The sequence below is a fragment of the Caretta caretta genome, chromosome 15 (assembly GCF_965140235.1).
Source record: "Caretta caretta isolate rCarCar2 chromosome 15, rCarCar1.hap1, whole genome shotgun sequence".
Classification (NCBI taxonomy): domain Eukaryota; kingdom Metazoa; phylum Chordata; order Testudines; family Cheloniidae; genus Caretta; species Caretta caretta.
In genome coordinates this window covers 10,502,964-10,527,431 of record NC_134220.1, presented here as the reverse complement: position 1 = coordinate 10,527,431, position 24,468 = coordinate 10,502,964, and the positions used below count along the sequence as shown (strand labels likewise).

General features: G+C 45.6%; 2 protein-coding genes across 2 annotated transcripts in view; one reads left to right on the top strand and one right to left on the bottom strand.

Moving 5' to 3' along the window:
* Window positions 1-811: 811 nt before the first annotated feature.
* On the top strand, window positions 812-19,255 carry RAB35 (RAB35, member RAS oncogene family). The gene is made up of 6 exons (XM_048821192.2): window positions 812-1,068; window positions 6,696-6,746; window positions 7,540-7,663; window positions 15,605-15,729; window positions 15,827-15,951; window positions 16,632-19,255. The coding sequence occupies exons 1-6, from the start codon at window positions 1,017-1,019 to the stop codon at window positions 16,758-16,760; spliced, it is 606 nt and encodes a 201-aa protein (XP_048677149.1). The 5' UTR covers window positions 812-1,016; the 3' UTR covers window positions 16,761-19,255.
* Window positions 19,256-20,223: 968 nt separating this feature from the next.
* The window catches only part of BICDL1 (BICD family like cargo adaptor 1), a 69,143-nt gene continuing 64,898 nt past the window's right edge, over window positions 20,224-24,468 (bottom strand). Inside the window, exon 10 of the mRNA XM_048821191.2 lies at window positions 20,224-23,964. Coding sequence (XP_048677148.1) covers window positions 23,764-23,964 — 201 coding nt within the window. The 3' untranslated portion in view covers window positions 20,224-23,763. The remainder of the gene's footprint in view (window positions 23,965-24,468) is intronic.

Sequence of the window (24,468 nt, the reverse complement as noted above, 5' to 3'; positions counted from 1 at the left end):
GGGCATTTCAGAAGCTGTCAGGGGCCATGCTGCCTGAGAGAGAACGGTAGGAGCAGGTTTTGGTGTGGACTGCTTGGGAGGGAGGCTATTCCAGCATATGGAACGCAATAGCAGCTGCAGGGCTGCCAATGGTTTCAATAGTTGGTGTTTTTTTTTCTTAAACCCTCAGCTCCCGGAGTCATGTGACTGGTACTCTCAGCCTCTATTTTTAAAGAAAGGCGGCAAGCTCCTTCGCAGAGCTTCTCATGGCTGCTTGAAAACATGACCCTCCCCCCAAGGCTCGGAAGCCAGATGGCAAATAGAGCCCAGCGTTCAGTGTTTTTGTTAAAAACCCCACCATTTTGTAGCCTCTCTCATGTTTGACTGGGGCCCTGTCTCAAGGTCGGGTGAAGGTGGCCGGGTGAGGCAGGTGGGAGCCATGGGCCTTGGCTCTGCAACCTGTCATTGGGCAGCCCACTCATCAGAGTGGAGGGGGCCTCTGCGGTGGCTCCCTGCTATGAGGCAAAGGTGGGTAAGGCCCTGGCACCGCAGGTCCCAAGGGCTGGGGGCCTGTCTGAGGAAGACGGTGGGATTCCTGTGGGGGAGGGACACTGCCTCCTGACTGTGAAATGAGCGCCAAAACTACTTGAGTGGACTTGCGCCCCTCACTACGCATGCGCCGGAACACAGCCGAGTCGGGCGCCAGAAAGCGCATGCGTCCTTGAGCCCCTCGCTAGCCTCGGAGTGACACGGGCGTAAGCGGACAGGTAGAGGGAGGAAGTGAGCGTTCGTTCAGGGGGCTGATAGGGCGGGGAGGCACTGCGCCTGTGCAGTGGGGTAGCTAAGCGGCTGGCGCTCTCCAGCAGCAGAGCGCGGCTGAGGTGGTGCGCGTGCGCATTGTGAGCACTCGGGGTGTTGCTGCCGCCGCTGTCAGTTCCGGCTGTTTGTTCGGGAAGTGGATCCGGCCCGGAGCCGCCGCCGCCGCCTGAGGAGACCCCACCTCTCGCGCCGCCCGGAGCTTCCGCTCCCCACCGGCCATGGCCAGAGACTACGATCACCTTTTCAAGCTGCTCATCATCGGCGACAGCGGTGAGGCGGGGAGCGAGGCCGGGCCTAGGGGGTGGCGGGGCTAGGCCGCTCCCCGGGGCAGGAGCCCCCCGCGCCCCCGACGGGGCGGGGGGGGGAGCGAGCTTGGCGGCGTCTGACTGGGAGAGAGGCCTGTGGCGCCTCGCGGCGGGGTAGCGCCGGGCCGGGGGGGCTGGTCTGTGCAAGGGGCGATGCCGCCGGGCGGGGGCACGGCCGGGCGGTCTGTGCCGGGGAGTGGGAGTCTGGGTAGGGGGATTGGGGGCGGGGTGGAAAGGCTGTTCTGGTGTTTCGCTGGCTGACCAGGCTCAATGCCCGGTCAGATAGCGGCGAGGGGGGTGATACTCATTGAGCAAAGGCTGGAGGCAGAAACTTCTATAGACTGGATGGCTGCCACCTCCTAGTCCTGCCAGAGCTGCAGTGGTGGCTTCTTATCCACCAGTGGGAGTGAAAAGACACCCTCCGTCTGCCAGCTTCCTTGGTGGACTTCTACAGGCTTGCCCCAACTAAGTGGGGCTAATCCTATCTCACCACGGGCCTGCGGAGAGGCCTTCTGCAGCTAGAACGAAACGGTTGTCTCCTTTGTTTTTACAGAGTCTCTTTTTAACCTGTGGAACTTGCAGCCACAGGGTGTTGAGGCAAATAAGTTTAACAAGATTCAAAAAAGGACACGTGTTTATGTAAGGATAACATCAGCATTTACACTAGCTAGGATAGACTGTACAAGGGCAAACAAACCTCAGGTTTTCAGGGCATATGCTGTTGTCTAGCTGGGATCAGGAAGGAATTCCCTCATAATATAACCTACAGTTAAGTACAGTCTAGAGAGTTTGGTCTGTGCTCAGAATGCCCTAAGGACTGTTGTTTCCAGTGTGTCAATTCCTATGTTTTTAACATTAAAAATAAAGTTTTTCTTTAGTATTTGTTAAGATACACAAAGCTTCAGCTGGGCCTATGTGTTCATCAACTTAGAAATAAGCTTTGGGTCTTGTTTCGATCTTTAAAATGGAAGAGGAGTATGTGTTGGATGTATATGTTCCATCTACTAATCATGGGTGCCTAAAACCTTAACCTGTTGGTTGAAGATAGGGAAAATGTCTGATCTTTGATTTTAAAAGGCTTTGCAGAATTTGAAACACTTTTGAAGGGCAAATAATTGAATTTACCATCTGTCATGTCAGTTGATCTATTTTGAAGTGCACCAGAAATGCAGGTGGTGGATTTCTACTTCTATATAGGGGTCCCCAAACTTCACCCAGTTAAGTTCCATAGTCGCAACCCTTCAAGATCCTGAAACTTAATTTAAATAAAATGGAGTATATGGCATCCACCCATATCTTTTAACAGAGGTGTGACCTGTAAAGACAGCAGGTCCCAGCATGCAATGTGGCATGGCCATTTGGATAAAAACGGAACACTGCATGATCCTAGGAACCATCTCAGTAGGTTTGTAGCTCCCTGTCAAAAGTGGTTGAGTGTATACTACATTGTGGCCCCCTCAATGCTGCTCCTGGGGCTGCAAGAAAGATAGGACTAGTGTTTACAGAGTCCTTATTTTAAATAAGGTCCTTTTTTTTTTTAAAGGGCTATTCTTCTAAAACCCAAGGAGATACATGTGGTAGCATACTGATCGCTTTACTAGAGTTTAAATACTGTCTTCCTTGCCTGCCAGTAGGTTTCAAAACAATATAGGCAAGATTGGTTATTTAGAGAGAGCCCTATTTTAGAGAGGAAGATTTTTCTTTTGATCAGTTAAATCTCTTTGCTGGCAATTCTTAACTTGGGCAAAGCCCCTAATCACTGGAGAGTGCCCAGTGTGAGAAACTGTGCATGACCTGATTGTGAGAGGACTGGATGCCTGCAGCTTGGGGTTCTAACAGTTAAATCCACTGTAGAGCTACAAGTATTGATTGTTAATGTTTTCTCTTTAATCCCAAGAGGAAGGCTTTGTCCCAGTTTCCAGAAACATTTCATTTGCACCATTAATTGATCTTTACAGAAAAGCCTAGTGTTAAGAAATGCAATGTTGTTGGATGGATTGTTACATTTCATTTGCACAATATGGAATTGTGACAGAGTTTAAAGGACAGTAGGTTTTCGTGTTTAAAACAGGTCATTTTGAAAAGATTATTGTAGTCTTAGCCATCCAAGTTGTGCCAAAAATTTTAAAAATGAATTGTACAGATAATTAGTCTATCACTTTCTACTTGCATGCTTATGTCTGCTCTTTCATTCAGCTAGAGCTGGGTTTGTTTTGAAAGCTGCGATGGGCAAATTTATGCACTACTAGATTTCACAAAATTAGTAGGCAAGGCAGTGCTTTTGAATTCTTTCTTTCACATGAGTGGAAGAAGCTCTACTGACTCTCTCTCTCTCTCTCTCTCTCTCCCTATTCCCCCTCCCTCCCCTGAACTTAAAATGTACGTCCGTAGGAGGTGGGGGGTCATGGGCAGTGTGGTTTCTCTGTATATGAGCAGTGTGCTCTATAGTCAGTGTTCATTCAGTGAGATTGGTCATCTGGGTAACAGCTAGAATTTCCTGAATTCCGGAGGCTTGGCTTTTTGTTACAAGCCTTTTGGTGATTGCCCTTGGTCAAGCCATTGTCCACCACTGAAGAAGATCCTCCTGACAAGATGCAAGTCATATGCTCTCCAGGGAGTTTTACAGTGTTGTTTGCAGCTGGTTTTATCTTAAATGTAGAGATGCAGTCTGATAAGACTATAAGACCCAACATATGGTGTTGAGGCCACTTGGATCGAGATGACATGCTGCTCACTGGGATCTGTAGACTCAGCAAGCTGCATCTTTTGGAAAGTTGATAGTGGTTGCAACAGCGTTTATTATATAATTTATATGAAGCCTTTGGGTTCTTGGCATGTTGCTAGTGCAGCCCTCTCTAAAGTTTGGGCAACTGTTATCATCCACCTTCTCGTAGCTTAGGGATGTTCAGCATCTGGCAACTGTACTTGGCTGTCAGTATTGCCTTCCGTATAACACGCATCTTCTGTGAGAGGCTACCTTTTCTGCTCTTGATGTTTAGGCAAGTACTGGCTAGGCTTATGCTCTTGACCTATGAGACATGGATTTTGGGGATGGTAGGGAAGATACTCCATTTAGTGTTACGGGAGGTTGGAGGAATCTGAAAAGACTGTGAAGAACTATAGGAGCTTTGTGCAGTTGTCATACAGAAATCCTTGTGGATTTGTTAATAGTGACGGTATTAACCAGTTTCTCAGTGCGCAGGCAACTTAACACGAGTAAGCACTCACCTGGTAGACCAGAGGTGGGAAAACTACGGCCCGTGGGCCACATCCAGTCCGCGGGACCCTCCTGCCTGGCCCCTGAGCTCTGGCCCAGGAGGCTAGCCCCCGGCCCCTCCCCTGCTGTCCTTCCTCCCCCTCAGCTCACTGCACCACAGGTGCAATGCTCTGGGTGGTCGGGTGGCGAGCTCCTGGGGCAGCACAGTTGCAGAGCCCAGCCTGACCTGGCACTCTGTGCTGCGCGATGGCGTGGCTGGCTCCAGCCGGGCGGTGCAGTTGTAGCGCCACCGGTGCTCCAGGCAGCGCGGTAAGGGGGCAGGGAGCAGGGGGGGTTGGATAGAGGGCAGGGGTGGTCAGGGGGCGGGGAACGGGGGGGTAGGGGGTGTCGGGGCAGTCAGAAAGGGGGGGTTGGATGGGGCAGCTGGGGGCAGTCAGGGGCGGGGGTACCGGGGGCAGTCAGGGGACAGAGAGCAGGGGGGTGGAAGGGGCAGGGGTCCCGGGGGAGCCGTCAGGGGATGGGGGAGGAATCAGGGGGTGAGAAATGGGTGGGTGGGGGCGCGGATAGGTTGCTAAGTCACGCCTGGCTGATTGGGGAGGCTGTGCCTCCCCTAACTGGCCCTCCATACAATTTCCAAAACCCAGTGCATCCCTCAGGCCAAAAAGTTTGCCTGTCCCAGTGATAGACCCTAGTTTTAAATGAGAGGAAATAACATTGGTCAAAAAGAAAAGGAGGACTTGTGGCACCTTAGAGACTAACCAATTTATTTGAGCATAAGCTTTCGTGAGCTACAGCTCGCTTCATCGGATGCATACCGTGGAAACTGCAGAAGACATTATATACACAGAGACCATGATACAATACCTCCTCCCACCCCACTCTCCTGCTGGTAATAGCTTATCTAAAGTGATCACTCTCCTTACAATAAGAAAAGGAGTACTTGTGGCACCTTAGAGACTAACCAATTTATTTGAGCATGAGCTTTCGTGAGCTGTAGCTCATGCTCAAATAAATTGGTTAGTCTCTAAGGTGCCACAAGTACTCCTTTTCTTTTTGCGAATACAGACTAACACGACTGTTACTCTGAAACCTCTCCTTACAATGTGTATGATAATCAAGGTGGGCCATTTCCAGCACAAATCCAGGTTTTCTCACCGCCCCCCCCCTTTCCAAAAACCACACACACAAACTCACTCGAGTTTGTTTGTGTGTGGTTTTTGGAAAGGGGGGGGGGTGAGAGAACCTGGATTTGTGCTGGAAATGGCCCACCTTGATTATCATACACATTGTAAGGAGAGTGATCACTTTAGATAAGCTATTACCAGCAGGAGAGTGGGGTGGGAGGAGGTATTGTATCATGGTCTCTGTGTATATAATGTCTTCTGCAGTTTCCACGGTATGCATCCGATGAAGCGAGCTGTAGCTCACGAAAGCTTATGCTCAAATAAATTGGTTAGTCTCTAAGGTGCCACAAGTCCTCCTTTTCTTTTTGCGAATACAGACTAACATGGCTGTTACTCTGGAACATTGGTCAGTTACTGTGATCAGGAGAGCAAACTGGAGCTAAGGGTCTCTTCTAAGAAGCAACAATAATGACTAGCTGGGATTTCCTCATGCCAAAACCCAATGGGTTTGTTGTGAAGGAATCAGTTCTTTGTGGTGGATTTTATTGGAAGCAGATGTGTGCAAGATGTTACCATGAAACTGGAAATGCTGGATTGTGACTGCAGATTGTTTAAGGAAAACCTGAATGAAGTACTGTTCCAAGCATTTTAAATTGTTACATGAAACATCTCGTGCAAAGGGTGCAATTTCAGAGTGATCCTGCAGTATGGAATACTTGCTGCTTCCTGTTGGATGACAGTATAGAACAATGGTTCCCAATCTTCTTGAGCAATTGCACTAGTTTACCTTGGCTGTGTTAGTCTGTGCTTGCTGTCTTCCATTAAATAATGCCCATTCTAACCCCAACTTGGCAGCACCAAACCCTGATCTCCAGGCCGAAGTAGCTCAAATTTCATTGTGGGTTCACCTGTACATGATTGAATGGGAGATATAGGCAGTGGTGCTCAGGCCTGGCACAAAAGATCACAGAGATGGGATTTTTTTAGACTATCTGCTGGGGATGCCTGCTGTAGCATTATTGATCCAGGAACTGAAAGTTGGGGAAATTGCAATGGATAACTTGAGATCTGACCTGCAGTTCTGTTCGTGTCAGTTTTCTCCTCTGAGGCTTTGGTCAGGAACTGATAGAATCAGATTATCTTCCAGAAGAAGGAATTAAATGGGATTCAGAAAACACAGTGAATGAAAGACAAAATACCACCATCTGTTACTTCTATTCCAACAGAACTCAGTATTTTTTTCTCTCTCAGGTGTTGGCAAAAGCAGTTTGCTGTTACGCTTCGCAGATAATACTTTCTCAGGTGAGTGTTCCCTTTCCTCCAGTGGTGAATTGGCCAAGGGCTGTCCTAGCACTAAAGAACTCTCATCCTGGGAGTTCACTTAACCTGGCACTGCTAGCCATTTTAGAAATCTGTTATCTTCCCAGCTCCATTTCTCTTGGCATGCCCACACACAGTCCTTGCATTTTGATTGTGAAAATCACGTGGTATCTAGATCAGTGTGAATCCTGTAGAAGAGTTCAATTTTTTAAATGTTCGTTGCACCATGCAAACTTCTGCCCATTGTAAAACCTTCCATTGATCCTGTGGGATTAGGATTGATGAAGTACTATAGTTAAATCATTATAATTTAATTCTTTGTAACATGATTCAGAGTTATCAGGAGGAGATTAATATAATAGATTGTAGTTGAAGGAAAGAGTGATTCCACTAGCAGTTTAGATAAATTTTGCCCTGCAAGCTCTCAAGAGTAAAATATTTGTGTATTTGTTACCCCTCTTTTGATTAATTTGGTGCTTATTCTCAACCACTGGTATGGTGTTGGAATAGCTTTCTTGAAATAGATTTTTTGCTACTGGATTTGATTTTTTGGTATCAGTGGTAGAAAATAGCCTGGTGTCTTGAATGATTATTATACAAATAAAAATGTGGCTTGAGATACCTGTCTAAAAGGAGCCCAAATAGATTGGGGAAAGTGACAGTGCTCCTGAAGCTACCACCAGCTGCAGCCTAGACATGTGTCCTAGTAAATGTGATAAGTCTAAAGGGAACACGGTTTGGTGTTCTCACTTGCATACACACTTCCTCTCTGTAGGCAGCTACATTACCACAATTGGAGTGGATTTTAAAATCCGGACAGTTGAGATTAATGGAGAGAAGGTGAAGCTACAGATATGGGACACAGCTGGACAAGAGCGTTTCCGGACTATCACATCGACGTGAGTATAGTTGGGCTCCTTTGAATATGCCTCCAAGCTTAGATATTATGGGCTTCTTGGAATGCAGCTTGGCTATTATAGGTTGGCAGTTTCTCAAGTATGTGGTTTATCTGTGTTTGTGGGGATTCTTTTTCAAGCTCTCCCATGACAATTAGGGATGAAGGATTTATGGTTAAGGCACAGGACTGGGAGGCAGGATTTCTGGATTCTTGGCTATGCAACAGATTTTCTGTATGATCTTGGGCAAGTCTCTTAATTCCGCTGCCTCTAGTTTCCCAACTGTAAAACTAGGAATGTTTCTCTCTTTTTTTTAAATACGTCAGTAGATCTAGACTCTCAACCTTCTGCAAAATGTGCTACAGAAGTCCAAAATATTAATCCTCTCTATTAGTTTTGTAGTTTTAATGAGGAGTTTGAGGTTTAAGAATTCAATGTCAAATACGTGGATTCTTTTTGGAATTGCGAATGGTGAAGGGACATTCTGATGGTTAGATTAAAGTACATACTGTTCTGTTGAAACGGACACCAACAGAATGTTAACCTTCTTCTTGGTCTGAGGTCAGTTCACGCTCATTGTCCTTTGAACAACTGCAGTGCTTTTCCTGTTCCTGAAGAAACCACACCCTGAGCTGCAGCTGCAGCACTGAGAGCTCAGGAGAATGAAATGTTTTTGCTATGACTGGTTACAGTGGATTTGGGCTGCTCAGAGTGGTGTTGGGGGAAGAGGAAGGAAGATATTTGGAAATGGATCCTTTGTTTCCTTTCTGTATAAAATAAAATTGTACTGGGAGGACCCAAGTGCCTGTTTTCTCATACACTATAAGGCCAGAAGGGACCATTGTAATCATCTAGTGTTGTCCTCCCGCACGTTGCAGGCCACAGAACCTCACCCACCCACTTCTGTAATAGACCCATAATCACTGGCTGAGTTACTGAAGTCCTCAAATCATGATTTAAAGACTTCAAGTTACCGAGAATCCACTATTTACTCTAGTTTAAACCTGCAAGTGGCCCATGCCCCATGCTGCAGAGGATGGTGAAAAATCCCCAGGGTCTCTGCCAATCTAACCAGAGGGAAAATTCCTTCTTGACCCCAAATATTGTGATCAGTTGGACCCTGAGGATATGGGCGAGACCCACCAGCCAGACACCTGGGAAAGAATTCTCTGTAGTAACTCGGAGCCCTACCCATATAGTGTCCCATCTCTGGCAGTTGAGGGTATTTGCTATTAGCAGTTACAGATGAGCCACATGCCATTGTAGGCAGTCCTATCATACCATCCCCTCCACAAAACTTACCAAGGTCAGTATTGAAGCCAGTTAGATTTTTTGCCTCCACTGCTTCCCTTGGAAGGCTGTTTCAGAACTTCACTCCTGGATGGTTAGAAAACTTTGTCTCATTTCAAGCCTAAACTTGTTGATGGCCAGTTTATATCCATTTGTTCTTGCGTCAACGTTGGCACTTAAATAACTCCTCTCCTTTCCTGGTATTTATCCTTCTGATCTATTTATAGAGGGCAATCATATCTCCTCTCCTCCTTCATTTGGTTAGTCATTCACAACTGACTTCTCCTTTGGCTTCTGTCAATTAACTGAGGCAGGTCATTTTTCATATAACATATCCGGTAACTACGCCAAAATAAAAAGCATCATGGGGTTTGATGCTTTTGGGAGAGGTCTGGATGTTTAGAAATCGGTGAACTGTGCTCCATCCCTTTTCCTTTGCATTTCTTCACTTATACTGCTGGAGACTTGTTTCATAAAAGCATTGCAGACTTCGCTACTTCTCATAGTGATCCTGTGCATGACATCACTTCTTGTTTCAATGCTGTGGCCAGCTTCAGAAAGGAAGTGGTGAGGGGGGAGGCAGTAAGGCACTGCTAAAGTTCTTATCAGCTGTGCATATGGGCCACTTGTTCTGGCTGAATTTGTGCCGAGTCAGCAATGCACCTTCCTGTTTTCAGAATTGGCAGCCACACTTCAGCTCTGAGTTAATGAGCCTTGGTTTACAAGGCTATGGGGGCTGATGCAAGCTAGATCCGAAAACCACGATGCCCAGCAATTAAAGGGGAATACCAGGAAATGAGACTTACTTTTGAGGACAGGAATAGCTGCAGAAGCGACTGTCTAATATAATATGTAAACCTTTTGCTTCTCCTTCCACTCACAATCGTTTAAAAACAAGAACTTTTGAGAGTCATAGAGGATGCTTTCTACATGAAGGTTTTTGGATTTCCTGATGCATTTAGTGCTATTGCTGTTACAACTTCTCTGAGTGAGCTGAAGACAAATTGTAATATGAGGGGGGAGTAACGAGCCCCCTTGTTTTCCCATATTGCAGAGTTTTTGGGGTAGTTACCAGCCTGCCACAGAAACTTCCATGGACAAGCAATAAAAATGTCCAGCTTTGCACACAACTGAATGGACATTTTTGCTTTTCAGCCCCCTATGGGACATTGATGGCCCATACTTAAGGAAGAAGTGAAAAAGCTGCTCCAAGACTGTATTGTAGTAGAGAAGCTTTTTCCTCTGGCTAGGTGGGCTGCCTGTGGCATGCTGCTACTTCCTCTTTAGTTGGCCAGTAGGCATGAGGCAGCCTCCTCTAAGGTGGACCATATTCCCTATATAGATAATAAACAACAAGATTGTGGATCCAGAATTTTATTGTCAAGGGAGTAACTGAGTAGCAGATCAAATTACCAGGTTATAGAGTGTACAGAAGGGCTTGGCCAAACAAAGCATGGGTTGGGTACTAATACATTGTCAACAGAATGGTTGAAACTTTAGGTTGCTGTAGCGGTGCCTGTTTGGATTGAAGGGGGAAAAGCTGATCCTTTGCTATTGCTATAGACCAGTAAATCTTTTTTGCAGATAAAGAGAGTCTACAGGTAGATGTCAAGTATGGTAAACAAGCTTGAAGTCTGAGAGCATCTGTCGTAATAGTGGTGGGTTTGAAGTGCTGCTGGGAAGACTTAGAATTGCAACATGACTGAACTGAGTGCAAGTCTGTAGTACAAAATGGGAAGACATAAGAAGCTGCAGTCAAGTCATCTCTCTGTAAAAGCCCAACATACTTAAGTTACAGAAGCTGAAGACGACACAGGAGTTGCTAAGGAATGTAAAGGAAGCTGAGCAGGAGAATTATTTTTGAGAAATCTAGGAAAAGTAAAATAGGCTGAAAAAATCCTACAGTAAATAGCAAAATGTCAAAGGCAGCAAGACTGTGTACATATGAAATAATCAGGGGTCTTGGGGTTATTTGTGTCTAGGTGGAGCAGTGACTAGTGCACCAGCCACTTAACTTTAGAGAGCTCCTGGGTTGACTTTCTCCTAAATCCAAAGAGAATTTTAGTTTAGACCTGGTAATCCCATATGTGCACATCACAAACCCTCTGGGGACATTGCAGGTCACGAATAAGATGTGAGAGTTGCATGCACTGCATCTTTCCATGCTTGGTCTGCTCAAGTACGTTTGTGAATATAGAACAGTTTTTAACAGGGTTGGTAGTTTATATCCAGTCCCCTTAAAATAAGGATTGTGTGGGCTTAACTCAAGGAGTGAAGTAATTATAGAGTGATTAGCTACCATGCATTTGTAGAAGAACAAGGTAGAGATATGTCCAAGTCAGGGATCAGTTTTCCAGGACAACAGAAGTAGAGTTGTGGTGTACTGAACACCAGATATGGTTATTAAAAGATTAGATGTACTTAATCAACAAAAATTCTGATTGCAGATTATATGCATTCGTGCATCTGACAAGCAATAAGTAAGGAAATGGTGAACTTTAACAAATGCTGAATTCACTCCAGTCAGGTGAGATTCCAGAGGACTGGAAAAGGCAAACATGTAAACTGTAAACCAGTGAACTAACAATAACGGCTTTGGAGATGCCATACTGGACTAGACCAACAGCCCACCTAGTTGGGTGTCCTGTCTTTGACAGTGGCAAGTTTTGGATGCTAGAGGGAGGTGTTAATCTCCAGGTTGTATCTAACTTTATGATACAAAACCAGAAAATAGAGGGAGATTTTTTTTTCCTGATCCCGGGTGGTGATCCGCTTATATCCTGAAGCATGAGATTTGCTTCCACTTGTAATATAAAACAGACTACCGTAACTGCAGGTGCTATTGATAAATGTCTAATCCCTTTCTAAAAAACATATTAAGCTTTCTGACTCAATAGTATCCTGTAGCAGCAAGTCCCACATGCTAATTCTAAAATGTTTCCTCCTTTTATAGGAGTAGCCTTAGAAGAGATGTAGTGGGAAGGCGTAGCGGGTTGATTTAAGGATATCATTGTTTAAACAAGCAGTCCTGGAGTTTTGTGAAGATTTACTACACTGTTGTATAATGATTCAATAATAATGTACTTACAGCTTAAGATTTTACAAAGTTTTGTAGAAAAGATCAGGGTAATGTTTATAATGTATTTATGCATCTGTATGAACTGCAGGATTCTCATTCTTTTATTTTAATTTCTTATGATGCAACTCCAGAATTTAAGCTTTCGTACATTTCAGGTCTCTAGTTTCCTGGTTGAAAGGTAACCTTCAAAGGGTGAATTGACCCAGTAATCTTTGTCTGCGGACAACTTGAAATAATAACTTGGAGGTGTGAGTAGCCCCATTCATCTCAATAGGGCATTAAATCAGAAAACCGGTGATGCTTTAAACATCAACAGCTATTTTATGACTGTTCTTTTTAGGAAAACACCAAGTTACTATGCTTCTCAATTGCTGGATGTTGTGGCAGATATTGAGTTGCAGGGGGCAGCTATTTGTCAATGTTTTCAGGAATGGGGAATGAGGATTTCATTCCTCCCTCCTTCAAATTTAAAATGGCCTCCATCCTATCCAAAATAGGGAGGAGAAAGAGAAGATGCATCTTCTCCTTGGTATCAAAAGCCTCAATTGTTTCTTAATTGTCAAAAACACAAAACTGACTCCCACTCCTTCCCGGGTGCCAAAAGCCCCGTCTGTCCCTTACCCATCTGCCAAAGCCAACAACTTCCCCCAGGCAATTTCTGTAAAGCAGTTATGTGTCTTTAGTGCAGCACAAGGAAAATTGAAAGTATGGCCACAGTGTAAATCAATATAAAAATACAGTGACAGTACTGTGCTGCACTCAGGGGTTGCATCAGTTATTTCTAAGGTGCCACTTAAGACACAAGGCCTTGGATAAGATTCATGGATAGTGTAAAACGGGGCGACTAGCTTAAAAAAAGGGGGGGGGGTTAGTATCCGGAAATAAAGGTAGTCATAGATTAAACCATCAGGTTAGTGAAATGTTGAGTGAGATCTCAGACAATGAAGAAAATTGTAGTTTAGCATAGACAAATGTAACATTGTGGGGGGAGAAATGGGTCAACCTGAAGAACATATGTTAGATGAAAGAGTCTTCCAGTTCAGAATCAAGAAGAGGATTTAGATGTAAACCATCTGTCCATTGCTCAGCACCAGCAAAACCAAACCAGATACAGTACTAGGTTTGTTAGCAGGCTGAGAGAGCACAAAACGGGAGGTGCTGTGGCTATATGTTAGGACCCAGTCTGGAGCAGAGCTTGTAGTACAAGTCACTGTTTCACATGGAAGAATATTTTTGATGCTGACTGCAGCCCATGAGGATAAAGATGTTATGTAGTCTAAAGAATCTAAGTTATAAAGGAAATTTCATATTTTTTTCTGTTGAGGAAAAGATGAATTGGCCTAACAAACTTCAAAATCATGAACGGATTGGTTGAGAGAACTGGTTAAAGGGTTTAAAAGTACAGCAAAATCTAGAAAAACAGTTTGGGACTGAATATTCATGGTCTAAGCTATTTCATGCCAAGGGAATTGAACACGTGGCATATGTTTCTGAGAAAGCAATGCAAGAAAATTGATATGCCTGGGTTTCTTTCTGGAACGTAAGAGTAGAGATGAGAACACACAGGTAGGCAGACAGGGTCTGATGGTGGCCTTTCATGCTTCTGAAGTGTGGTGATCCTATGCAAAAAAGTTGCACGGCACCTAGTTGCAGCCACCACCATCACCTGGTGATGTGAAACAGAGGCCAAGACAGAACAATTAGCGGGGAGAAGCATAGCTGAAAAGCCTCCTAGAGATAGGAGTACTTTGCACTTCAGTGGGTGAGAAGCACTGAGTGTGTTGCAAAGGTCTGATATCATTAATTCTTTTTCTCTCTCCTGCTGGTAATAGCTCATCTTACCTGATCACTCTCCTTACAGTCTGTATGGTAACACCCATTGTTTCAGGTTCTCTGTGTATATAAAATCTCCCCACTGTATTTTCCACTGCATGCATCCGATGGAGTGAGCTGTAGCTCACGAAAGCTTATGCTCAAATTTGTTAGTCTCTTAAAAAAACAGATGAGGATACTGAGGCAGAGATGTTAAGTGATTTGCTCAAGCTGTTATGGTGAGTCAGTGGCAGAGATGAAAATAGAAATCAGAACTAGTCTGAAGTGTAGCCCAGTTGGTCTTGCTCAGTTTCACAGTGCACAGATGGACTGGGGTGTCTTCTGTCTGGGGAAGGATTAATTCAGCAAAGGGAGAACTAGATTCAAAGTGTTGGTCGCAGTTGTCATCTCGGAAGAGCCCTTGTGGAAATGCTGATAGCAAGAGATTTGTCTCTGGAAATCTTGAAAAATATTTCTAAGGGAAGTGCCTCAGTTTGGCTGCTGTGAACTTCCGCATTTGCATTAGTAGAAGCTAATCCTAGTCAGACACAAGAAGAGGAGGAGGAGGGGAAAGACAGGTAAACGTGAAAAGTGCATCTAGTAAAATAACTCTTGGAGTGATTCTACAAAGAAAACCATTTAAAAAAACAAAAATGCCAAACTATTGGGAGGGATCAGTGTTAATTGTCTCAGTGGTTTACAGAGCAAATTTGCTCAATTCACAAGTGAAAGGTTTCTTTCTGAACTGCCAGCGCTGCAAACTCAACTGGCCTCTGAATGTTAAGCTGAACGTAAAGGTTCTTTCCTTCATGCATATCATTGTACCAAAGGTTTTGCGTGCCATAAAAGGTCTTCAGTGATGCCTGCACTGCGCCATTTTTTTCAGTGTTTGCACAGGTGAAATAAATTGGAACTTAGTGAACAATTCTGATGCACAAAAAGAAACTGAATCCATCTCCTTTTCTTATCTGTGTTGGTTCTGCAGGACTAACTGGCTTTGACTGCATTTCACTTATTTTAATCACTAAAGGTAGCAGATATGACTGAATGCACATATGGAGCAGATCTGTTGAGTAGGAAGGTGCTGTCAGTACACAGTTGCTTTTCAGAGTAAAATGGGACTTTAAAGCAAAAGGAGTAACTGGGGGGCTAAATAGCAAAACAAACCTCTGAATAGTTTATATCTGGAGATCTGATCACAAATTAGACTTGTTCACATGTTAGTTTCTAATGAGCATTTTTCACATTTCAAAACTACTGCACAATTTGGCATGATTTAACTATCTCTGGTGGAAGGCCTATGGCTGGAATAGTGGGTGCTGTTGCCAGAGAGGAACTGAAGGCACCTAGAGATGGAGGGGAGCTTGCAAAATTCCTTTCCTGACTGCAACCATTGATCAGTCTTTAATTTGTGCAGGAACCAAGATTCAAATGAAATAGGAAGGCAGTGGAGGATGGGTTGCCACTGTCTGCTTTCACAGCTGGAAGATCATGCTTATCCTTGTTTGGGTCCCAGGCAGCCCAAAGAGGACCTGTAGGAGCAGGTTTATCAATATAGGGGCTCTGAAACTTGTTCATATGGGCCAGCTGAGCAGAGAACTGTGCATGTTTAGGGGCAGAGCATGAGCTGATAGTTGCACATTAAATGACTCCCAGTGGGGTCAGGGGGTGATCTAGAGGCCCATTCCAAAGGAAGGTGTTCGGGGTAAGGCCAAGCAGCCTGAAGTTTGAACTAGCATCTGTGTCCTTTTCCCACCCCCTAGGTATTACAGAGGGACGCATGGGGTGATTGTTGTCTATGATGTCACCAGTGCAGAATCCTTTGTGAATGTAAAGCGGTGGTTACATGAAATTAACCAAAACTGCGATGATGTCTGCCGGATACTGGGTAAGCTCCTACTCTGCTGCTGCTTGTTCTGGGAAGCCTTTGCTATGGCAGCCTGGCCAGCGTAGGAGGTGTAGCATTGACCTTTTTTCCTTTTTAGTGGGAAATAAGAATGATGACCCAGAGCGGAAAGTAGTGGAGACAGAAGATGCCTATAAATTTGCCGGGCAGATGGGGATCCAACTGTTTGAGACCAGCGCCAAAGAAAACATTAATGTGGAAGAGGTAATACCCCGAAGGGAATAGGAATATGGCTACTTTTCAGAAGTAACAGGCTAGGAATGGCAAATATTGCATCTGTTAAAGGGAGATGGAAATTTCACTGTTAGGAGGCCACATACCAACAAGAGTAGGAGGGGTTTTCATTGCTGTTAGTTAGCATTTATTCTGCCTGGGGAGGAAGAGTAACCCTCCGTGTATGCAAACGGCAGATGAGCAGTTGCAGTGGGAAGGAGAGAGATGGGGTCAGGTGGAGAGGTGCTGAAGATCCAATGACTTTTCTTCAGTGCAGTAAAGGTTAAAGCTGGAGGGCGAAAATTAATAAAAATGCATCAGCCTATTAGGTATTTTTCCCAAGAGATCTTTTTTTCACTGCAAGTGGCAGCCTCAGTGGAAGGGAATGCTAGACCCTGAGTCATTGGCTTTGGTGGTGCTGTGGGCAAGTAAGGATTATGCCAAATCCTGACTTGCTTTTCTTGGGCTAGACCCTCATTCACTGGTTTTAGTGGGGGAGGGAAATGTGGGGCTGGACCCCAATTCACTGGCCTTTGGAGGGGTTGTGAGGAGAATGTGCTGAACTCTGACTTGCTGGTCTTAGTGGCATCATCTACTCCTCTGGAGGGTACCCCCTCAGCAGCCAGCCTGCACTCCCAGATGGTCTGAACTTGATTGTGTTTCTCTTGCAGATGTTTAATTGCATTACAGAGCTGGTTCTGCGAGCAAAGAAAGAAAACTTAGCAAAGCAGCAACAGCAGCAACAGAACGACGTAGTGAAGCTAACTAAGAACAGTAAAAGGAAGAAGCGGTGCTGCTAATGCCATTTCCCTGTTGCAGAGACTCTGCTCTGACAGATCAGCCCCTCCTAGACTTGGGCTTCTTCACTGGGGCAGGCTTCGGGAGGACTTTCTCAGTTTGTGCCGTTATTTAAAGATTTTTCTCCGTGTTTTCTATCAAGAGGCCCTGGCACCTTACCATGTTAGTGCCAAGAAAGTATCGGATGGACTCTTGCCCCTTCTCTCCTCCCCTGCTCATTCCAGTGCGCCTTGTAGACAAGAAAGGACGTTGCCTACCAAGTGGACTGATTAACCCAAGAGTTTGTACATAATGTATATTGCTTTAACCAGCCGCACCTCCCTCTTGTCACTCTGGCTTATGCCTTCTTAATGTCAACCAATCATGAACTGCAGAGTTATCTTTTTAAAGATAGAATACCAAGTTCTTAACTCGAGTAGGCTCCAGGCTGGCAGCGATTGCTGCTGGGGGCTTGGGCTTCATTTTGTTTGGGCTCCAGGCTGGCAACTGGTGCCCCTGGGGCCTTTGGCTTCACTTTGAGTTCCAGGCTGTTACTGGGGCTTCAGCTTCATTTTTCTAGGTTCCAGGGTTGCTGCTGGAGCCTGGGGTTTCACTTTACCAGCCCCTGGGCTAGCGGCTGGTGCTGGGTTTCACTTTGCCATGCTCCAGGTTTGTGGCCAGGGCCTTGGGTTTAACATTTGCTTTGTGGTGCAGCTCAGCTGTATCTGCTCTTCAGTTTGTATCAAGATATTTAAAAACAAACCTGCAAAAAATGGGATTTATTTGGATTTAAACTTTTTAAAAAAACAAAATGAAACTAAACTCCTGTGACTTCTGTTTCTGGGTCTGCTGGTTGTTCCAGGCGAGGGTCCAGACTCTTCTTGAGAGCAACAAAACAGTGTGAATCTGCCAAAAAAAGCTCTTCGTGTTGCCCTGTCCACAAGTAGATCTGAACTCAGATGTGAATGCCGGTGGCAAAGCATTGCTTTCAAGAGAGATGGAACATGTGGAAGTGAATCCAGCTCTTTTGGTTGGTGTCTGGATCCAACAGTTGCTGCAGGATCATTCCCAGGAGTCTCCTGACAGAGATGATTGCTCTCGCTAATGTAAAGAAATGGAAAGCTATTGCTTGCATTATGTGGTGATGGTTGTGGGTAGGGGTTATCTCTGGTAACATACTCTGGTCTCACTATGCTGAACAAATAGCATTCCCCGGGCCGCCTTTGGCTTTTGTGGGAAAATAAGGGCTCAGTTCATCAGTCCCTGGATAGATATGCTCAGAGGCTGAGACTGTCGTAGCAGGAGCAGGATCTATTTGGGCTGCTGAGTAACGTGTTCATCAACTGATTCTCTAAGCAAAAAAGCAATTCTTTTGAAATACTGACCGGAAAGGGGTGGGGGTTTTGGCTTCATACTTGATCCTGAAGATGACACAGCACTTGGGTGTCAGCACATGGTCCTCTGGAATCACTGGCCTTAGGTTTGGTAGGGCATGTCCCACTGACATGCATGAGCTTGGACTCATCCCAATCACACCCAGGAAAGGCTAAATTGAAATCAGACTTATTTATTTTGCCTGCCTTTTTAGATTCTTATGGTTTGTGGTAAAAGCCCTGATCGTACAATCACATCACAGATCAGTCTGACTTTAAAGATTTTTTTTTTTCATGCAAACCATGAACGTGTGACAGGTTTTTAACCAGTGCAAGTGTTGGGAGTGTATAGCAGCTGCCTTTTCCCATCCCCCATCTCTTTTCTGCACATATCTGTCCATGTTTCATTGGTAACCCAAGAGTAAAAATGAGCTGGAGATAGTGGGGTGATACTGCTAGAGTGAGCACTGCATGAATGACAAGACGGGCATTGGTTGCCTCTGCAGGTGGCAGCAGAAATTACACCAGGCATCCACCCCATGTGCTTCCAATGTGGAATATAGCACATGTACCAGGAAGGAGGTCTGTCAACTTTCTCTAGCCCTTCCTATTGAAATGGAGCTGGCTTGTGCCACAGTTACCACTCCGTGGGCTTGACTTGAAATACATTGATAGGGCTCGTGTGCTGAAGAGTTTGTAGATCCTGGTAGGGGTAAAGGGTATAGGGAAAAGGAAAACTCTGAATTTGTTGGAACTGATACAATAAAGTGAGGAAATGGTGCACCTGATCTGGAGTGTTTTGATGTGGAAAGGTTAGTTCTCACTGAGTCCGGGTCTTCGTGGCCACAGGTGTGAGCTTTGCCAATTCTGCAATCCAGCTTCCTGGCTTGAAGTGGGATTTTTTTTTTGTGCTGCCTCTATTGGCTGTAGAGGAGCAGCTGTCTACCTGCTGCTGCCACTGAGTATTAAACTGAAAGAGGGTGGGGACTGGGGACTGCATCTCTAGTGGTGCTGATGTGAAGTTTCCTAATGTTAAGCGATGGAATGTCTAACTGGTTTGCTAGGATTATTTCTGTATTGACAGTTTCTAATTATGCTTTTTAAATAATTTTAAAAAACTAAAAATAAAGGTTAAAGCTGCCAAATCTTCCTTTTGAAGGTCTGTTTCCTCTGCTGTCCAGCATCTGGAGCTGGGTTCTCTCCCTGGCTTGCCTCCATCCTCGTTATATGTGGTGCTTTTCTGCAGGGGGTGTTTAGCAAGGGACAGTGGCTGCCTTCAGTCCTCTTGCTGCCCTGGGATTTTTCACTCTTTAGTGGAACTGTATATTACATCTTTCTTTATGGGTTGAAAATTGGTGATCTGCATTTTATTCCTTCATTCCTGTCCCCAGGTAAAGCTTTGAAGACTTCACTTGCAGTTACACAGGGTAGAGCTGGAGACTCCAGCAGAGTTTGGAGCTCTTTGTTAGAAGCAGGAGAGGACAAATATTAATAAAAATCAGAGGCTCATTTTTTTTTTTCTCCCCACTGCAATTTTTTACATTGTGGGTCTACCTCCACTTAATGTCCCCCTCGGTACTTAGTTTCTCCCCCCCGTGGACAGCGTTGTGTTGATGGGAGAGCTGCTACCGCTTCTCAGGGAGGTGGATTAACTGTGCTGATGGGAGAAATTCTCCCGTCGGTGTAGGAGCATCTTAAGCGCTGCAACTCCGCCAGTGCAGCCAGGGCCGGCTCTAAGCACTAGCCAAGGAGGAACGTGCTTGGGCTGGCCCATGTGAAGGGGCGGCGTTCCGGCCGTGCTTGGGGCGGCACATTTCAAGGGCCGGCCTTTTTCTTTCTTTTCTTTTTTTGCTTCAGTGGCTTGGTGCTTGGGGAGGCAAAAGAGCTAGAGCCAGCCCTGAATGCAGCATTTTAAGTGTAGATCTTCCCTTAGTTTCCCAGGCAGCTGAAGGTGTGAATACTCGAAATAGATGGGTTACTACTGCTTCTCTGCCCTTTTCACCGGGAAGCGCACACATGGCTGAATTGCTTGAGATTGCGAGATGTCTTGAGTGTGTATTCAGGGTGAGGTGGCTCTCTAGGTTCAGCGAATAACCAGGGATCAAAGCCCAGAGACAGTACCATAGAAATGATCCATTTTATTCTGAAGAGAACTATTTACAAAAGAAGCTGTGGAGCATTGTTTTTACTAAAAATATGCCTTTATAGATGTATATAATACGTATCTTATAAAACCCATACACTTATTTACATTACTGCTACGTACAAAAATTACAGCACTATGGTATGTACATATCTATAGATACATTCTTTCTGTTTGTCCCTGCTGTGTGCTTTTTCACTTTCAGTCTATGGGGACTGTCACTTCACTGTCTTACCCAGGCACGTCCCTTGTACCTCTAAGCTTTTGGTTAAAACAATCTTGCTTTGCAGTGAAGTGGGAATGGTAAAGAGGGTTTGCTGGATGTCCAGAATCCACCATCAATCCTAGATAGGGTAAGGCCTAAACACATCACCTGACGTCCTTGTGCGTGTACTGTTGCCAGTAAGCCCACTTTATTGCTGCTCTGCACAAGTTGTGCCGTAGACTTCAGTCCTCAGTTTCTCTTCTTAAATGGATCTCGTTTTCTTGTTGAATGGTACCTTGCTGATCTAGGTGTGTGTTAAGATAGTAAAGTGCGAGTGACTTGACTTGAATCTACATTTATTTGTATTTGTTTTCTGTACTATGCTCGAGTCTCATATATAACAGTAGGCCCCAGCTGTAGACTTTGTTAAAGGGAGCTTCCCCCTAGCTAGCAAAAAAAATTTTCCTTGTTTTCCCACAGAGGCAGCGAGATTGCTTTGTAATTGTCGTGCAGTTGTGTGAAATGTGCAGCCTCCATCCTTTAACTGTGCAACTGTTGTACAAGGTGCATGTCTCATCCCTGCCATACTGCCTGGAACGGTCCCTTAAGTACTGATGGGTGAAAATATTTTGTAGTGGTGTTCACTGCTGCAGATCCAATTCCTGGGCAGTGGTATAATCCCTGTATGCTGATGCTTGCCTGGGATACGGAATCTACTTTGCTGGGCTTCTTCCGGTTAGTGTTCTCCCTCCAAGTGACCTTTTTCAATAGGTTTGTAAGTGTCAGCTGCCCTGGGGGGGAGGGGGCGCTGGCATGTTCAACCCTCATAGGCAGTGAAAGGAGCCTGGACTTAATCCATCAAGTGCTGTCTTTGATGGTGTGCTGTCTTTGATGGTGAGTGCTCAAGGACAGTTTAAGGCAGTGGTGGGCAACCTGTGGCCTGTAGGCCGCATGCAGCCTGTCCGGGTAATCCGCTGGCAGGCTGTGAGACAGTTTGTTTACACTGACTGCCCGCAGCTCCCAGTGGCCGCGGTTCACCGTTCCTGGCCAATAGGAGCTGTGGGAAACAGCACAGGCTGCAGGGAGGTGCTGGCTGCTGCTTCCCACAGCTCCCATTGGCCCAGAACAGCAAACCGCTGCCACTAGGAGGTGCGGACAGCTGTGCCTGCAGATGGTCAGTGTAAACAAACTGTCTCATAGCCCCCCCAGTGGATTACCCTGATGGGCCACCCACGGGCCGCAGGTTGCCCACCACTGGTTTAAGGGACGATGAAACATTTAGGACACTTAAAGCAGAGCATTAACTACGTGACACTTTGGGAACATCTTGCTGAGACATTGTACTGATGCATAAAACAGTATCTATCTGGTGTTAAGCTAGTTTTGTTGCAGTTGAGCAACAGCAGCTCAGCATAAGGACAACTTCCTCTGCCCTGGTCCCTGGTTCATAAGCTCTGTCCTCCCCGTGTTCTGGGCTGAATAGCTCCCATGCCCAACCATCAGCTCGAAATATGCTTGCTTTCCTCTCTCAACCTTCCTACTGGAAAAAAAATATTGCAAAGAGATTAAGGACTAGCTTCTTCCTTAAACGAAGAGCCATGCTGTGAATTTCGATCACTAGCCTAAGCAACTGTGACCCACGTCCACTCTCCCCTCCCAGTGAACATGCAACAAAAGGCACCTTTCTTATCACTGCATCTTCATTGCATAACTTAAGCCCCTTTCCTTAGGATGGTGCATATACGCTCTCTCATGGCTATACATTTCCCCTCCTCACCCACACACATGCTGCGTACGCAGCTTGGAGAGGACTGTAGGAGACCGGCAATTGGGAAATGAAAAGGTGACAGCAGCATAAAACCCTTCTGGAACAGGCTGTTGCTTAAACATGCTAGCGTCAGCTTTCTCTAACGGGGAAATGCTTATTTCATTGGTGGGAAAGTAATTTTAAAGGAAGAGCTCTAAGTGGTACTTATATGGCCTGCAGAAGGTACCAACCCTACTACTAATCTCCTACATGCTGCAGGACTTCTAGCACCAAAGTGTGTGCGTATATGTAGAGTAGCAGCATGACCATACTCCTCACACCAGGCTGATCAAAGCCTTCTCACTACAAGGGGAGAGTCTACAGCGACACTGAGCATAAGGGGATCCAAACTTCTACCATCAAGGCCTGAGTAGCAGAAAACATATTCACAGGAGCTACGGTTGGCCCTGAAGATCAGCCCTATAACTAAAGCTACTGCAGCAATGCTGAGCAGTGGAAGAGCTACACCTAGGACCTGATTTTCAGACACACAACAACCCATTCCTATTCAAATCCATCAGTTTTAGGTGCTCGGGACTTTGAGATGGCAGGTCATTGGAGCCCAGTCCTTATTCCCATTGAAGTGACTCAGATTTTTGGCTATTGATTTCACTAGGAAGATGCACAAGGCCTTTGGCCCGAAGGCTGAGCTACACTGAACTTCCCCAGCCAGACTTAAGGCTAAGGGAAGAGTTGGTACATGAGGAGTACTGAACATTCACAACTCCCATTCACTACATGTTGAGTTGTAGGTGCTCCCCGATGATCAAATCCTCAATACTTGGGGGCGGGGGGCGTGTCTGGAACTGACCAACAGGGAGCTAGATTCACCTTTTAGCATAGTGCAGTTGTAAATCTGCTAGAGCTGGAAGGGATCTGGATTCCTGATGCAGTAGGAGTAGCTATGGAGAGCACCAGGGGGAATAAAGACTTCCAGTCATATGCAGAGGACAATAAGGACTTCCCCCATAGAGTAAGCTACAGCCATGTAAACATGTTACGTTTCCAGGACCAATGCAACTACAGCCTGTGTAATCTGCAGGACAGCCCAGCTGCCAGGACTGGAGGTTGTATGAAGGCCACTCCTTTCCCCTACTCTTACTGTGATGCCAGTAGTCAGTCCCCTGTATTGCCTTGTCCTGGGGTTGCTTATTTCCTTCTCCAGCATGAGAGAATGAGTTTAAGACAATTGGATTATTCTTCACAGCAGAAACTGAGGGGCCTGTGTCAAAACGCCTAAAACGTACCCTGAAGTTTATCACTTTGCTTAAGGAATAAGAAAAGTTGCTCTCAGTTGGTATCACATTGTCAAACTGCAAATCTCCAATTCATGTAAACATTTTGTTCAGACCAGGTGGATTGTAAATAGTGCAGTCTCAAGGGTTAATTCCTTCACCCTTTGTGTTTTTCCTTTTGGATCAGATTCAGGTCCATTAGGAAGCTGGGCAGTTGCCCCCAGCTCTAAGCAGGAATAATTGGAAATATTTCTCCTTTCAAATTAATTTTTCTTGAAAAAGGAAAAGAGACGGTTCCTTTCTGCCCCAATGGGCTCATCCCCCTGCTGCTCCGGCCTGAACACGGGGGAGGGTCTTGCACACCGCTTTGCTCTGTAGCCATTGGAGAAGGAATAAGCAGGCTGGCTCCATTCCTTCAGATGTTTGTCCATCAGCTGCTGGTCAATGACCCTGTGCATGTCATCCTGTAATAGAAGGGAAAAGGGATGCTCAGTCAGAAGCACAGCCAGGGTGTCAGCAGAATTTACTCATGGACAGGGCTAAAATGGGATTATAGAATGGCCATGATGAAAGGAGGAAGGGTGGAGGGTACAAGGACCTCATTTAACCACACAGCATGAGCCTTCATCAGCATCGCTGGCTGCTCCTCAAGCACCAGCCCATAAAGAGACAAGAAGTTCACCTTTTGCCCCACCATTGTTAAAATGGAAATCAGGCCATTCACAGTTTAATGTAGTTTAAGGGGTGGCTGTTTTCCAGGGTTTTGCTGATGCCCGTGAAATGGCGCATCGTTTCCGGTACCCTTCTCCAAGGTCCCTGGCTTGTCTTTTCAGAGCTGGCTGGCTGCCATCTCCCCTCTCTCTGTCCAGAAAGCCGCACAGCTGAGGCATGTGACTGAAGCAGAGTCCAGGAAGGGACAGGACTGTAGTACTGAACCTAGAGTAGCTCTGTACTGAAGAGTAGGCAGG

Coding starts and splice junctions, on each gene's coding strand:
- RAB35 (XM_048821192.2), top strand. CDS start 1,017: ATGGCCAGAGACTACGATCACCTTTTCAAGCTGCTCATCATCGGCGAC. Junction 6,747..7,539: donor CGCAGATAATACTTTCTCAG/GTGAGTGTTCCC, acceptor TCCTCTCTGTAG/GCAGCTACATTACCACAATT. Junction 15,730..15,826: donor TGATGTCTGCCGGATACTGG/GTAAGCTCCTAC, acceptor TTTCCTTTTTAG/TGGGAAATAAGAATGATGAC.